We start from the raw sequence: 14,948 nt of genomic DNA on the forward strand, positions 1-14,948 counted from the left end.
CCCAACATTAAACGTAACAAATCTTTGATTTCCTTCCTTTCTCATTTCTCTTTTCCCTCCTCTTTTTTTTTTCTTCTATATATCATTCATTTATAGGATCTACAAACCTGAAGAGTTGCTCAGTTTGGATAGAGCAAAGTATAGTCAAGGAGGAGAGGGGAGAAAGGAAGCACTAAGCAGGAATGAATGTTAGTCAGATGCAGAGATAGTTGATTGATTACACAGCATCCTTGTTTCGTGAGGTTAGTCTTTTTTTTTTTCCTTCTAATTCTGGGTAAATAGACCGAAATCTTAAATGGGTTCTTTTTGTTTGTTTGTTTGTTTGTTTGTTTGGGATTTTTGGATTTCTGTTCCATTTTTTATCTGTTTGTTTTGGATGGTTTCATGGAACTACAGATGGGCAAATAACATCCAATGAGAAATAACTGTATGTAAAATAAAGCAGCAACATAGCATAGGGGAAGAAATAGTGAACTCAGGAATATTTAAGGTTGTGCACCAGAAAATTTTCAAAGTTTGAACCACAAGGCTGGATTCTGCATTTGTCTTTTGGTGTTTCTCTGTACTCTATGTTTTAAAACCCAAGATGAATAGAAATCGCAAAGATACATACAAGTGATATTTAGTTCCAACTTCCAATCCCAATCTTGATCTTCTTAGGCCAAGAGGGGAGAATTAAGGGGCTGGGGGTGCTGGTGTCAAGCTATAATGTTCATATATGACCTTAGGGTGATTTACTAAAGGGAAAGGGGTCATGGTCTTGACCTTATAATGAGAGACCATTATTAATGGATCTTAGTTAAAAAAAAATTCTTTTAATGTCATGTTTAGACCAATGGGTTGTTGATGTGTGAGAAAACATATAAGAAGATCCAAAAAAAGGTAGGAAAAGTCACCCAGTACAGCCCATAAAGTCAGAATCAAGACAAAACCTATTGGAGATCTTTCTTTAGTTGGTTTTAAAACATATAAGAATCTATGAATGGTTGGGATTTGGGAAAAAGTTCAATAGTTGGAGGTAACAAGGAGAAGAGGGGAGATAAATCCATTAATGTCAGAAACTTAGAGAGGTGAATATTCATATGGAGAAAAGCAGCAAATCTGAGAAGTATCAAATATCAAGCCTCTCCCCTGTTAAAATATTTTTTTTAGGTCCATGTCCATCTCTACAATGAGAGGGAGTTAGAAATTGAGAGTAACAAACAGGGGAAGAATATGTATGGGGGGGGGTGTTGAGGTTAGAGAGTTGAGAAGCTTCCGTCATTCACTCCATTGCTTTCAAAATAACTGAGTCAGACAAAAGCTTCTATGAGGAAAGGAACTACTTTGAATTTAAAGCAAACCCAGGAATCACCAGGTCTAGTTCCCTTTGTTTCATCATTATTTCACAAATGAAATGATTAGTAATTTACTAGGACAACCAAAGACTGAAAGTTTTTTTCTCCCTCTCCAATGGCCATTCTCCAACCCACCAAAAAGTGAAAGAAGAAGAAGAAGAAATTATAAGATTTTGAGTAAAGAAAAAGAAACACCAACAGGAAAAGCAAAGCAAGAGAGGAAAAGGTAAAGAAGACTTAAAGGAGAAAAGAAAGAAAGGACTTTTTCTTATTTGCTGTTTACTTGTCAAAATTCTCAATACTAACATTGGATTTGTCTCTAATGATTGGTTTTGTGACAATGTAATTAGAAGTCAAGAAGCTTCCTTTCCCTTTCTTTGATCCATAATTTTCAGTTCTCAGAGGCATGTATAAATCTATTGATGATGATTTGGTTGGCATATCTTTGGATAGGCTAGGTTCATTTTGAAAAGGTACTTGCCGAGTTTGATAACTCGTCTCAGTCGTATGTTTTATCATGTGTTGATTTTTCTAGTCATTTCAATGATTCTTTTTTAGTCCATGAGTTCTTATTGAGTAAATAGGAGGGCTTTAGGTGTTGGGGTGAGAAAACTCCACTGCCCATACTTCAATTGTGGAAATCTTGGGTTGTTAACTTTCTCATGCAAAGAATCATTTCATTGCGATTCTTTTGATGTATTTATGTTTTAGACCTTTGCTCGTTGCATTCCTCATGTAGAGATTCATGCTACTTTGACTTTTTTTGTTATATTTCTGTTTTGGATCTCTACTTGATGGGTCTTTAGCTCAAATTGGTGGAGCACTTGGCACATGAGCATGTTCCAAGGGGATAGTGGTTCAAATCCACCAAGGCCCTTTTTATTCGACTGTTCGTAGCATAGTTAGTTATGACACTAATCCCCACAAGAACCCAATTTTAATGGCATATTTGAATTTTTTTTTTTTTACTTACTTTGGTTATGTTAATGAGATATTATAATTTTATGCTAAGGCTGGTAAGAGAAAAGGATTTTGCGAGTATTTTTTTGGTATAATTGACAAGGAAATGACATTATTGTAATTAATATCAAATAGGGAAGAACAGGTTTTACCAAACACCATTTTCGTTCTGAACGGCGTTCTTGAGACCGTTACCAAACGGTCGTTTTTGGTCTCAGAATGCCATTCCAGACTAAAAACGCCAAAGAACGTTTCTAGTCCAAAACGGGTGTTCGTCAAACATTTACCAAACGTAGTCTTAGTTGTTTTGATATCTAAAAAAATATTTTAATTCAGAACGATTTTAAACAGCATTCGCGCATATCAAATTAAGTTTGACCGGAACATAAATCATTTAATATAAATCAGATTTAAGCAGCGTTCAAAGCTTTCCAACAAATCCAGTTTAAAAAACATATATATATTTTTGGTTTAAATTTTAAAATCATTAGTTGGCTTGGCAAGAAATATGTAAATTTGTTTTTGGTAAAAGAAATATGTAAAATTGCATGTGGTTAATACACATCTTACTACTTACTGTCTTGCCTTGCGAAGTCGTACGGAACTATAGCTAGCGCGTATCACTGATGCCACTTCCTCTATATATTTTCCCTCGACCATTTTTTTTGTTCCCTCCCTTTCAAATTAACTCTATTTTCTCTTCTCCCTCTCATTCTTTCGCTCTCTCACACGGTCACTCGCATGTAAGCACTCTGCGCCTGTACAAATTATGGGAAATTAGTTATCTGCTTTAAGTATACATTACATTCCTCCATATATATACATTATGGGAAATTAGTTTTATCTAATTATGAGATCAAGGAGATTTTGTCTAATTAGTTTTATCTAATTATGTTCCTCCATATATGTACATGTACATTATTCGAAAGGGCCAACCCATATACATCCTATCCAATCAACCCATGAGGCCATGACTCATGGACAATACCCATGACCTATTTCTTGTTTATTTGTAAGGTAATAGGAATTTTCACTTGTGGCCTAACAAGGTAAAGATAAGGGCAAATCTTTATCCTACCCAAATGATGTAAAGTAAAGATATTTTGTATCCCTTAAAAGGGCAGGGTGAAAACCTTCTATAATCTTAAGAAAGTTTTCCTTCAGCCATCGTCAAGGGATTCTCTCTTGATCGAGGGGATTCGATAGTGTCCATAGGGTATCGACAATAATAAAGATATTTTTGACTATTCATAAATAGAGGACAGACGACAATCACCAATGTCTGTCTATTTCCTTCATGTAACGTGAAAGATTACTTTCCCCAAAACAAAATGGAACTCTGATAATTCACAAAAAAATAAATAAATAAATGATTGGAAATGCAAAACAAATTAAGAAACATAGTCACATGAGGACACAATCCCCACAGAGAAGGCACCAAACGTATCCTATAAGGAAACAATATCTCCCACTGATCAAAGTAACATAGACTCCCATTAATGATGGACTCTCGGGCCATCACTCTCCGCGTAGGACTCTTGCCATGATAAGCTCAACATGGAGCGTAAGACTCTTTGTCTCCTAGTGAAGCACAACCTCTGCCTAGTCTGGCATATAAATAGGAGGCCTACGGGTTAGGTAAATCATCTAACTTATTCTCTCAAGGTCTCTTGAATTGTCTGCTGCTAAAGAGACTTGACTTAGGCATCGGAGAGTCCCCCGCCGGAGAAGAACGGCTCTCCCTTGCTTGTTTGTTTGTCTTTGTAAGTTTCATCCCAGAGGACCCATCCGATAGTTTATTGCCGCAATAGGCTCCATACAAACTAGTTGCCGTCGTCCATGAAACCCAACTGACAAAGATCAATGACATTGTTTCAAAAATTAGGGTCGGATCGATTGAATTGACCATTTAGATAGGTATCAATTGTGAACCTGTGATTGATCTTGATTCTGGATGTACGGATCCAGTTGATTATCGGGTTTTAGGATCAAATCATTGGGTTTTCAGATCTAAGGGGTCAATGCTAGGGTTTCTTGTACAAATTTGACACTTGACTAGGAGTTTAAAATCATTGGTCTGCTAGGCAAGAAATACGATAAAATTACACGTGGTGATTATACAAATGCTTTTCGTTTCTAGGGTGTTTAGGATCCATACGCTAAAAAGCATATGGTTACCAATTCTGGGACTTTTAGGATCCACTCACTCTCTCTATTCCAACTATTATCTTAGCATTCATTCTGTCATAGTCTTCTTATGGTATCCTTAATTAATTAGAATCCCACAAATAAGGATTAGGATTGTCTCCAGGGAGCAAGGAACGCCAAGGGCGCTATCAGCCGTTGGGCTATGCCGCACACATCCTGAGGCATGCACCGAGATGTGTGCGACACAGCTCAACCGCTGGATGCCCCCTGGCAGCACCCTAGGCGTACCTTCCCTGGAGACAAGCTAAAATGCACAAATAATAGCTCCTATCTTCCTCTACCAACTATGGTTCATGATCTCGGTATCAACTGGATTAGATCGGATCAGCCGATACAGATCGGGATCGCCCAAACTCAGGCAAATATGACACTTTTGTCCCTGCATTTTTATTAAAATGCTAATTTTTTTACATTTTTACCCTGTCCATACAGCTGGATCGGATTGGTCTCGACCGATGCCAATCCAATCCTCCCAAAGTCGGTCGATCCGATCCAATACCTCAAACCATGCTACCAACCCTATCCTGGTTTTTAAAACTAATGATCAACAGATTCGGATCAGAATTGGCCGTGATCAATCCCAATTTCAGCCATTTCGGAGCCACCAATCCGTATTGCATTTTTAGAATTAGGATAGAATCTCACTAATTCTGACTAAATTTGACCTATACAAGATCAGAATCAGATTAGAATCAATCGAACCAGATTTCCATTGCTCTCAAACCCCATGGGTTAGCTAGAAATGATTTATGAAGGCTGGTCCGATCCTGATCCGATCCTGATCCTGATCCGATTCCAGTTCAGACAGATCATAGATATGAAACCCACATGGAGCCGTTGTGAGGCGACAGCGACATTAAACTGAACTAGTGATCATCGCCTGACCTTTGATATTACCAAAACAAAACTTACCATAATAAATCTACAGCTGGCGCGTATCTTTGACGCCAACTCCATTATATAATAAATATTTCTCCTTCTCGACCGTTATTTCGTTCTCTCTCTCGTTCAAACCAACTCTATTTTCCCTCTCTTTCTTCCTCTCCAAGAAACACCGCTTTCGGCCCTTGAAATTCCTTCTTTTGGTTTTCGCTCTCGTCTCTCCTCCGCCATTTTTAAGCGGTTCTACTTCAGAAAGAGTGGAGCCCCAAGAGTAGTTTCTCCGATGGTGGTGAAGATTCCTCCACTTTGAATCCATTTAATAAGCAAATCAATCAGGTCTTCCCTTTGGACCATCATCAGCAGCAGCGGTTAAATCCCAGTTCCGGCGACTGTACTGTGAGCAGCCAAGGCATACCCTCAAGTTTTCCCTCTTTCACATGCAATTCTGCTTCGTTATTGCAAGGCCTATTTGACCCTCAAGAAACCCATCCATCCATTAACAATCCATCTCCAAACTAAGGCATCAACACCGGTGAATTCGCTTCGCTGTTGCTGTCACCATCGCCTTCTTGGACTAAATTTCCGGCTTTCCTGAAAACTTCGCCGCCGAAGCAGCTGCAACACCAACCTCAGTTACACTTCTCCAACAATACTCCTTACTGGAATGCCTCTGCAGCTCCCATGAATGATGCTCTTTCTAGCTTCTTCCCTTCTTCACATGCACAATTTCTGTCGCAAACCTTCTAGGAGAAACCCAGTTGCAGCAGCATCACAGCCCTCACTACCGTAAAGGTAAATTAATTACCAATGCTTAGATTTACTCTTAATTTCTATGTCTTTCTGGGTCAGCTGAGCTAGGGTTTTGGGGCAAGTGACCTGAACTAGGTTTCATGATATTTGTTGGATTTCAGCAGTTTGGTACGGAAGAAGTTCGTGATTCAGGGTCAGTGGCAAAGAAAAGCAGTAGTGAACCGGTTTACAAAAGGCCTCAGATTGGGACACCATCGCCATTACCAACTTTTTAAGGTACGATAAAAATCTAACAACCTTTTTCAGTGGAGGGAGCTTTGAGCTCTTGGATTCATATAATTAGAGATGGATTGGGGAAATTGAAATTTCTGGCTTAATTTCGTTCTCAGGTAATGAGAAATTAGGGGACCGAATCACTGCTCTACAGCAACTTGTTTCACCTTTTGGAAAGGTGAATTTTTGGAAATACTTTTCTCTTGAAATTTTTTTTGTAAAATCTTTCGGGTCGTTCACCTTGAATCAATTCTTGCTTACAGACTGATACGGCATCTGTGCTCTTCGAAGCTATTGAGTATATCAAGTTCCTCCTTGATCAAGTCAGCGTAAGTGGCATTCTCGCCTTGTTATGTGCCTTAATAGGGTTTCGGGGGTGTTAGATTGGACCAGTCTAGTATGAGATATGTTAAGGATGTTGATTTAATGCGTTCCATCAGCTCTAGAGTTTTTGTCGTATCAGTCAAGTACCAAACATATTAATACAAGATTTTCTTACATAATGTCAGGTTTTGAGCACGTCACATATGACGAATGGAGCTCCCACACAAACCCAACAACAGGTACAAATTGTTTTCCTTCTAAGAGTGAAAATTTTGAGTTTGTTTTCAAGTTTTCACTACTTTACTTTTTCTAAGCAATCAAAGCATTTACTTGCCATGCAGAATTCTGATAAATCAAATGAGGATGAAGGACACAAACAAGATGTTAGGAGCCGGGGATTATGTTTAGTTCCACTTTCAAGTACGTTTCCAGTTACAAATGAAACTGCAGTTGATTTCTGGACACCTTCGTTTGGAGGAACTTACAGGTAGAAGGAGACAGGCCAACAGAAGGTTGCCTTGAGAGGAACTGATTTTTTTTTCTTTTTTTTAAATCTCTGCAAGTAGGATCGATGACAACAAAGCCCAAGTCCAGTTGGGAATGATAAGATCATTGAAGGAAAGAAATAATAAATGAATAAACAGATGCTGCCATCTCACTGTGCTGGTAAAAGAATGAGGAAGAGAAAGAGAGAAGAAGATTAAAGAAAAGGAAGTGACCCTTCATGGACTGGCAAAGTTGGAGCAGCTACAAGCAGAATGATGAAGGATGGCCAAAGTTGGAGCAGCTACAAGAAAAGGGTGATGGTGTTTTCAATTGGAATTTGAACTGGGCAGGTGCAGAGGAGGAACTTTGGGATTATTATTTGATGGCTGTATTCCATTCAAGCTGAAGGTGAACTTTTATGGATTTAAGACCAGCAGTGCTTTTCGGAGCTCAATGTTAGGAGATGAAAACGTGTCCATAATTGAGTGTAGCAGAGATAATGATCTTGAGATGGATGATTGGGCAAGATTGGGAGATAGTGCTTCTTTATTTAGCTTATATCCAAGCTTAAGCTTACCTGGCAGGCTCAAATTTGGCTGGTTCAACGTTTTACATTGGAGTTTCCTTTCTGTCTTATGATTGGCAATGTGAATTAGATACTTCTCAACTCAGGTTAGGTGCAAACTGTTGTTCCTGTGATAGATACTATTATTATGATTGGCATTGTGAATTAGATAATTTTCAACATGCTTTACCATGGATACTATTATTTGATTAAAGTACTTGGGAGGTTCCTCAAATTTCAAAAGTAACATACGAGGATCCTTGTGAACTTAGTCCTACTCCAAACCGAAGATATTTCCAATTTTACCCTCTCAACCCCACTCTTGGCCTCACCTTCGCCTTCACCTCCTCCACCTCAGCCACCACTCCCACCCTGCTGCAACCACCCGCTCCTTCCCCTTAGACCACCGCCCCTCCCACCCCCTTGTATGAACTAGTGTTGGGTTTACATAGTATAGAAGGTCCTTCTATCTATCAGAACCACTCATCTCTTTAAGCCATCACTTCTCACTATTTTCAACCCAGAATTCATGTCGAAGTCTGGTTGAAATTGAATAAGTCACAGTTAGGAGAAAATGAAGGGCACATCCATTGAGCTGAAGCATCCTCAGTTCCATTATGGGAGAAGTCGCCGGATTCAGGTGGAATTGATGTCTCTCAGAGCTGACTCACATCAAAACCGGTGTTATCCCAAGACCACTTTGAGGGAGAAAAACAGATTGTAATGGTGGGAACAAGTGAGTGATTCTCTATTTCTTTTAAATCTGAGCTCTTTTTTTTTTTTTTTTTTTTTTTTTTTTTTCTGTTTCTCATTTCTGGAATCAAACTCCTTCTTTCTTCCTATCTAACATGAATTTTTTTTCCCTATATTTTTTCCCGTTTGAAATTTTACAGCTAGAAGCATCGACGAACAAAGAATTGAATCAGCAAATTCCTATGTTTAATCTTCCTTTGAAGATCCTTTGTCGTGTTAAACACATTGAGTTGCTGGCATTCCTCTTTGTAAACTCGCCTATCTTTCTCTCTTTGGATGTTTTGTACTTTTGTTGATTTTTACTATTTCCAGGCTGAACAAGAAACAAATGAAGTTTATGCGCAAATTACCTTACAACCTGAAGCAGATGTAAGACTTACTTTTCAAATTTCAACCCATTCAATTGTGAAGTTGCAAGTAGAGAAAATTTAATTTAAAGTTTTCTGATATAATTTGTACAGCAAAGTGAGCTTAGGAGTCCTGATCCAAGCACTCCTGAACCTCCGCGGCCTACCGTTCACTCTTTCTGCAAGATTTTAACTGCATCTGATACAAGTACTCATGGCAGGTTCTCTGTTCTTCGGAAACATGCTAACGAATGCCTTCCTCCATTGGTATTTCTCATTCTATTTTGTTGTTTCTATGTACTTCACTTCCTTTAGTGGTTTTCTTTCTTGAAGGATATGAACCAGTCAACTCCAATCCAGAAATTGACTGCAAAGGATCTTCACGGTTATAAGTGGCGATGTAAGCATATCTTCAGAGGTACCTGCAGTTGCGTTTTTCTGTTTTCTTTTATTGCAAAATTACATTTTTGCTGGTTGTAGTTATTGATGTCCAAGTTATTTCAGATACATTGTCAAGCAAATCAAAGCTAAACTTTCCATTCCAAATAGTATTAAATATGGTGGTATGCGGACATGTAAATGACTGAGGAGTCCTACCTCTTTCAAATTGAATGTACCAGGTCAACCCCAAAGGCATTTGCTTACAATGTGATGGAGTACGTTTAACACTTCTAAGAGATTGGGTGCAGGGGCTGCTTTTGTTTTCCTGAGGTATATGAGCAGAGGGCTTTAATATGATCACATCTTCTCTCCGCTTTCCGATTTTCGGGATTTTGAGCAGTTATACTTCGTATTTTTACTGACTGATTATGTTAGGGGGGAGAATGAGGAATTATGTACGTGTTGTAGTTAGGCGTCTTGGTCGTTAACAAAGTACCAGCCATCGTCTGTGATACAAGCCAAAGCATGCACCTCTGGTTTTTCTGTCAAATAAATGTTAGCGGGATGTTCTGCTTACTGTTTTGTTGTTAGTTGTTACTATATCCCCATTTGAAGATCTCTGTGGTCTTCCGTTACTCTCAACATGTCATGGAGAAGAGAGGGGTTAGTGTGTTGGTTCACTTGGTTGTAGTCCTGATATGCACCATCATTCCAAATTGCAGAGTGAGAGAGGGAAAGGAAGAGGGACAGTGAGATCGATTCGTAACAGAGGGTTGGGAGCGCAGATAGCAGACATTGGAGTGGGTGAAATGTTTAAAGGGCAAATTTGGGAAAATCTTCAATTTGGGGTAGGACTAAACTCACAAAGAACCCCAAACATCCCTTTTAGAACTTGAGGTACCTCATAGGTACTTTAATCAAATATTGGGCACTTACATGTAATTTACCCTTACTTTTATGGATGAATTATAAACACCACTTCCAGTTGCAACAGCAGCTAAATGTTGCATATGGCCGGGAAGAAGAAAGAAGCACAGTGGGGGAAAGGGACAGCTTAAAAAACAGAAAATCAGAATTGTAAAAAAAGAGAGAAAGTTTCATGTACTCAGGTAACATAGTACATTTCTGTCAAACTGTTTCTTACAGAAACATTTCTTTCTATTGACTTGTGGTCATTGTTCATTAGCAGCACCTGTGGAGAGCAGCAGAGGCAGACACTGTAGTTTCAAAATCATGCTTCTCAAGAATAAAACTAAGGTCCTCCAGTATTTGTGCACTGCTGTTGAGAAGTAGGTAACATAGTAAAAAAATAGGGTTTTTTTTTTTGTGTGACTATTTTACCCCTTTTTGCCTTACTGATACGGTAGTTTCAAAATCATGCTTCCCAACAATCCTCGCTTCGGTTTATATTTGAGAAGCATAATCTGAGGTTTTCATTTGAACAACAATGTCTAATATTTCATTTGCAGAGGATCGCTCCATTTTATTCTAACTTTTTCCCTTTCTTGAATATTGATCTTGAAGCTTATCTAGTGCCACCAGTATTTCGATGCTTTGCCTACTCGTTTAGGTTGTTTCTAATGTTTTGCTTGATACAGGTTGTTCAACCTCCTGCAAATTTGGTTACGAGCCTTAGTTTCAGTCCTGACAGAAATCACCTCGTCGCTACTTCTTTGGACAACCAGGTTTTTTGATCACCGGCACAATTTCCTTCTTGCTCTTTTCTCTTCTTTACTTTTAGTCATTCCCTCGCAGTGCTCATTCTAATTTGTGCTAATTTGAAGTGAAGATCGTAATCTAATCTCTACGCATTTCCTTTTATATGTGAAACTTTACTATTTCTCAAGAATTCAGGGGTTGTGGTAGTAACTCCAGTCAGTCATACACGCCCTTTTCATTCCTTCCTAAGTCAGAAATGCTCTCTCTCGCTCTCCCTCTCCTCACAGAGACCTCTTCTAGGTGCTTTCCATGTTGAGTTATGCTACAAGCAGAGGCCACTGTCCAAATTCTTTGAACAGGTGAAGGGAAATCTTTGGTTGCTTGAAGAAGTGCACCAATAATTAAGACGTTCGCCATCCAAAAACAGTGGATAAATTTTTGATGCTTTGCTTACTCGTTTAGGTTGTTTTCTGATTTTTTGCATGATTTAGGTTGTTCCAACCTCCTACAAATTCGGTTACGAGCCTTAGTTTCAGTCCCGAGAGAAATTACCTCGTTGCTACTTCTTGGGACAACCGGGTTTTTTGATTGCTGCCGCAATCGAGTTTCTTTCTTCTTCCTCTTTTATCTTCCTTATTTTTTAGTCATTCTAATTTGTGCTATTTTTAAGTGAAGATCGTAATCTAATCTGTTCACATTTCCTTCTTCCTCTTTTCTCTCCTTTATCTTCATTGAGCTCTAGAAGCAAGCATATTAAGGACCGGTTCCATATTCGTCAGAATCCATTTTCTCTGCCGTCGTTGAAATCATCTATGAAATACAGTTGCAGAAGCCAACTTTAGAGCCACCAAGAGCAATCCACCTCTGCGGAGCCTTTTGTTCTCACAATGCCTCTTTATTACGTAAATGCCCCTCCCCACATGGGAAGCGCCTATACTACCGTTGCCACCGCCAAGAACAATTCACCTCTAGTTTTGTTTCATGATCTTCATCCTTGTTTACTGCTCCGCCGGTATCTCTGGTGGGTATTTGTTTGCTGCCTTTTCTGTTTTCTGTTGTTTACAATTTGATGATAAACAATTGTGTGTGTGTGTGTACAGGAGGGCATATTAAGCCAGCAGTAACATTTGGGCTTTTCATAGCCCGTAAAGTGTCACTAATCCGTGCTGTGATGTACATGGTGGCTTTATGCTTGGGTGCAATGTGTGAAGTAGGGCTAGTAAAGGCCTTCCAAAAGTCTTACTATGTGCAGTATGGTGGTGGGGCGAACGAGATTGCCGATGGCTACAGCAAAGGTGTGAGTTTGGCAGCTGAAATTATTGGTACCTTTGTCCTTGTCTACACTGCTTTCTCTGATACTGACCCCATGAGAAGTGCCAGAGACTTCCATGTCCCCGTAAGTTCACCTGTTTTACTTGGAGAAGAGAGTATTATTAGAAGTACTATAGAAATTGTTCTCAATTCTCTTGTTAACCCACATGGAAAACGTTCTAATTGAGAACTTTTGCTTGGAATTTACAGGTATTGGCACCACTTCCAATTTGGCACCACTTCCAATTGGGTTTGCAGTTTTGTTCCCCCCCTTGGTGGGTGGGACAACCAGGTTTTTTGATTGCCCCCACAATTGAATTTCTTCCTTCTTCTTCTTTTCTCTTCTTTATTTTTTAGTCATTCCCTCACAATGCTCATTCTAATTTGCACTATTTTGAAGCGAAGATGGTAATCTACTGCCACTAGTATTTCTATGCTTAGCTTACTGGTTTAGATTGTTTTCTGATGTTTTGCTTGATACAGGTTGTTCAACATCCTACAAATTCGGTTTCAGTCCCAAGCATTTTTAAAAAATTTTTAACATGCCGAAGCCCAACCCTAATCGTCCGGCTCCACCTGGTACACTTTACCTTATTCAAGCTTTTAAGCTCAAACCTGCAGCCTTACACTGCAAAAAAATTTCAGATGGAGATGGTGTTTTCAATTGGAATTTGAACTGGGCAGGTGTAGTGGTGGAACTTTTGGGAGTATTATTTGATGGCTGTATTCCGTTCAAGCTGAAGGTGAACTTTCATGGATTTAAGACCAGCATTGCTTTTCGGAGCTCAGTGTTAGGAGATGAAAAAAAAAATGTGCATAATTGAGTGTAGCAGAGATAATGATCTTGAGATGGATGATTGGGCAATATTGGGAATGATAGTGCTTCTTTATTTACTTAAATCCAAGCTTAAGCTTTCCTTGTGGGCTCAAATTTGGCTGGTTCAACGTTTTACATTGGCGTTTCCTTTGTGTCTTATGATTGGCAATGTGAATTAGATAATTCTCAACTCAGGTTAGGTGCAAACTGTAGTTCCTGTGTTAGATACTATTATTATGATTGGCAACGTGAATTAGATAATTTTCAACATGCTTCAACATGCTTTACCGTGGATACTATTAATTGATTAAAGTACTTGGGAGGTACCTCAAATTTCAAAAGTAGCATATGAGGTTCCTTGTGAACTTAGTCCTACTCCAAACCGAAGATATATCCAATTTTACCCTCTCAACACCACTCCAGGCCTCATCTTCACCTTCACCTCCTCCACCTCAGCCACCGCTTCCACCCTGCTGCAACCACCCGCTCCTTCCCCTTAGACCACCGCCCCCCCTCCATCGCCTTGTATAAACTAGTGTTTGTTTGGTTTCGTAGTATAGAAGGTCCTTCTATCTATCAGAACCACCCATCTCTTTAAGCCGTCGCTTCTCATTATTTAAACCTAGAATTCATGTCGAAGTCTGGTTGACATCGATGAAGTCACGGTTAGGAGAAAACGAAGGGCACAATTCATTGAGCTGAAGCATCCTCAGTTCCTTTATGGGAGAAGTCACCGGATTCAGGTGTGGAATTGATGTCTCCCGGAGCTGACTGTCATCGGAACCGGTGTTATCCCAAGACCACTTTGAGGGAGAAAAACAGATTGTAATGGTGTGGAACAAGTGAGTGATTCTCTATTTCTTTTAAATGTGAGAGCTTTTTTTTCTGTTTCTCGTTTCTGGAATCAAACTCTTTTTTTCTTCCTATCTGACATGAATTTTTTTTCCTTATATTTTTTTCTGTTTGAAATTTTACTGCTAGAAGCATCGACGAACCAGGAATTAAATCAGCAAATTCCTATGTTTAATCTTCCTTTGAAGATCCTTTGTAGTGTTATACACATTGAGTTGCTGGCATTCCTCTTTGTAAATTAGCCTCTCTTTCTGTCTTTGGGTGTTTTGTATTTTTGTTAATTTCTATTATTTCCAGGCTGAACAAGAAACAAATGAAGTTTATGCGCAAATTACCTTACAACCTGAAGCATATGTAAGACTTACTTTTCAAATTTCAAGTTTTCAACCCATTCAATTGTGAAGTTGCAAGTGGAGAAAATTTAATTTAAAATTTTCTGATATAATTTGTACAGCAAAGTGAGCCCAGGAGTCCTGATCCAAGCACTCCTGAACCTCCGTGACCTACCGTTCACTCTTTCTGCAAGATTTTAAGTGCATCTGATACAAGTACTCATGGCGGGTTCTCTGTTCTTCGGAAACATGCTAACGAATGCCTTCCTCCATTGGTATTTCTCATTCTATTTTGTTGTTTCTATGTACTTCACTTCCATTAGTGGTTTTCTTTCTTGAAGGATATGAACAGTCAACTCCAATCCAGAAATTGACTGCAAAGGATCTTCATGGTTACGAGTGGCGATGTAAGCATATCTTCAGAGGTACCTGCAGTTGCGTTTTTCTGTTTTCTTTGGCAAAATTACATTTTGGTTGGTTGTAGTTATTGATGTCCAAGTTATTTCAGATACATTGTCAAACAAATCAAAGCTAAAATTTCCATTTCAAATAGTATTAAACATTGTGGTATGCGGACATTTAATGATTTAAATGACTGGAGTCCTACCTCTTTCAAATTGAATGTACCAGGTCAACCCCTTCAGGCATTTGCTTACAACAAGATGGAGTATGTTTGTCACTTCTAAGAGATTGGTTGCATGGGATGCTTTT

General features: G+C 39.0%; 1 protein-coding gene and 1 pseudogene across 1 annotated transcript; both read left to right on the forward strand.

The window, feature by feature from the left end:
• The first annotated feature begins 978 nt into the window (after positions 1 to 978).
• LOC122647275 lies at positions 979 to 7,400 on the forward strand (annotated as a pseudogene).
• Positions 7,401 to 11,903: 4,503 nt separating this feature from the next.
• Positions 11,904 to 12,423, forward strand: LOC122647276 (aquaporin PIP2-4-like). The gene is made up of 2 exons (XM_043840702.1): positions 11,904 to 11,946; positions 12,026 to 12,423. The coding sequence occupies exons 1-2, from the start codon at positions 11,907 to 11,909 to the stop codon at positions 12,421 to 12,423; spliced, it is 438 nt and encodes a 145-aa protein (XP_043696637.1). The 5' UTR covers positions 11,904 to 11,906.
• Positions 12,424 to 14,948: the final 2,525 nt, after the last annotated feature.

Source organism: Telopea speciosissima, unplaced genomic scaffold (assembly GCF_018873765.1).
Source record: "Telopea speciosissima isolate NSW1024214 ecotype Mountain lineage unplaced genomic scaffold, Tspe_v1 Tspe_v1.0017, whole genome shotgun sequence".
Classification (NCBI taxonomy): Eukaryota; Viridiplantae; Streptophyta; class Magnoliopsida; order Proteales; family Proteaceae; genus Telopea; species Telopea speciosissima.

Coding starts and splice junctions, on each gene's coding strand:
- LOC122647276 (XM_043840702.1), top strand. CDS start 11,907: ATGATCTTCATCCTTGTTTACTGCTCCGCCGGTATCTCTG. Junction 11,947..12,025: donor CTGCTCCGCCGGTATCTCTG/GTGGGTATTTGT, acceptor GTGTGTGTACAG/GAGGGCATATTAAGCCAGCA.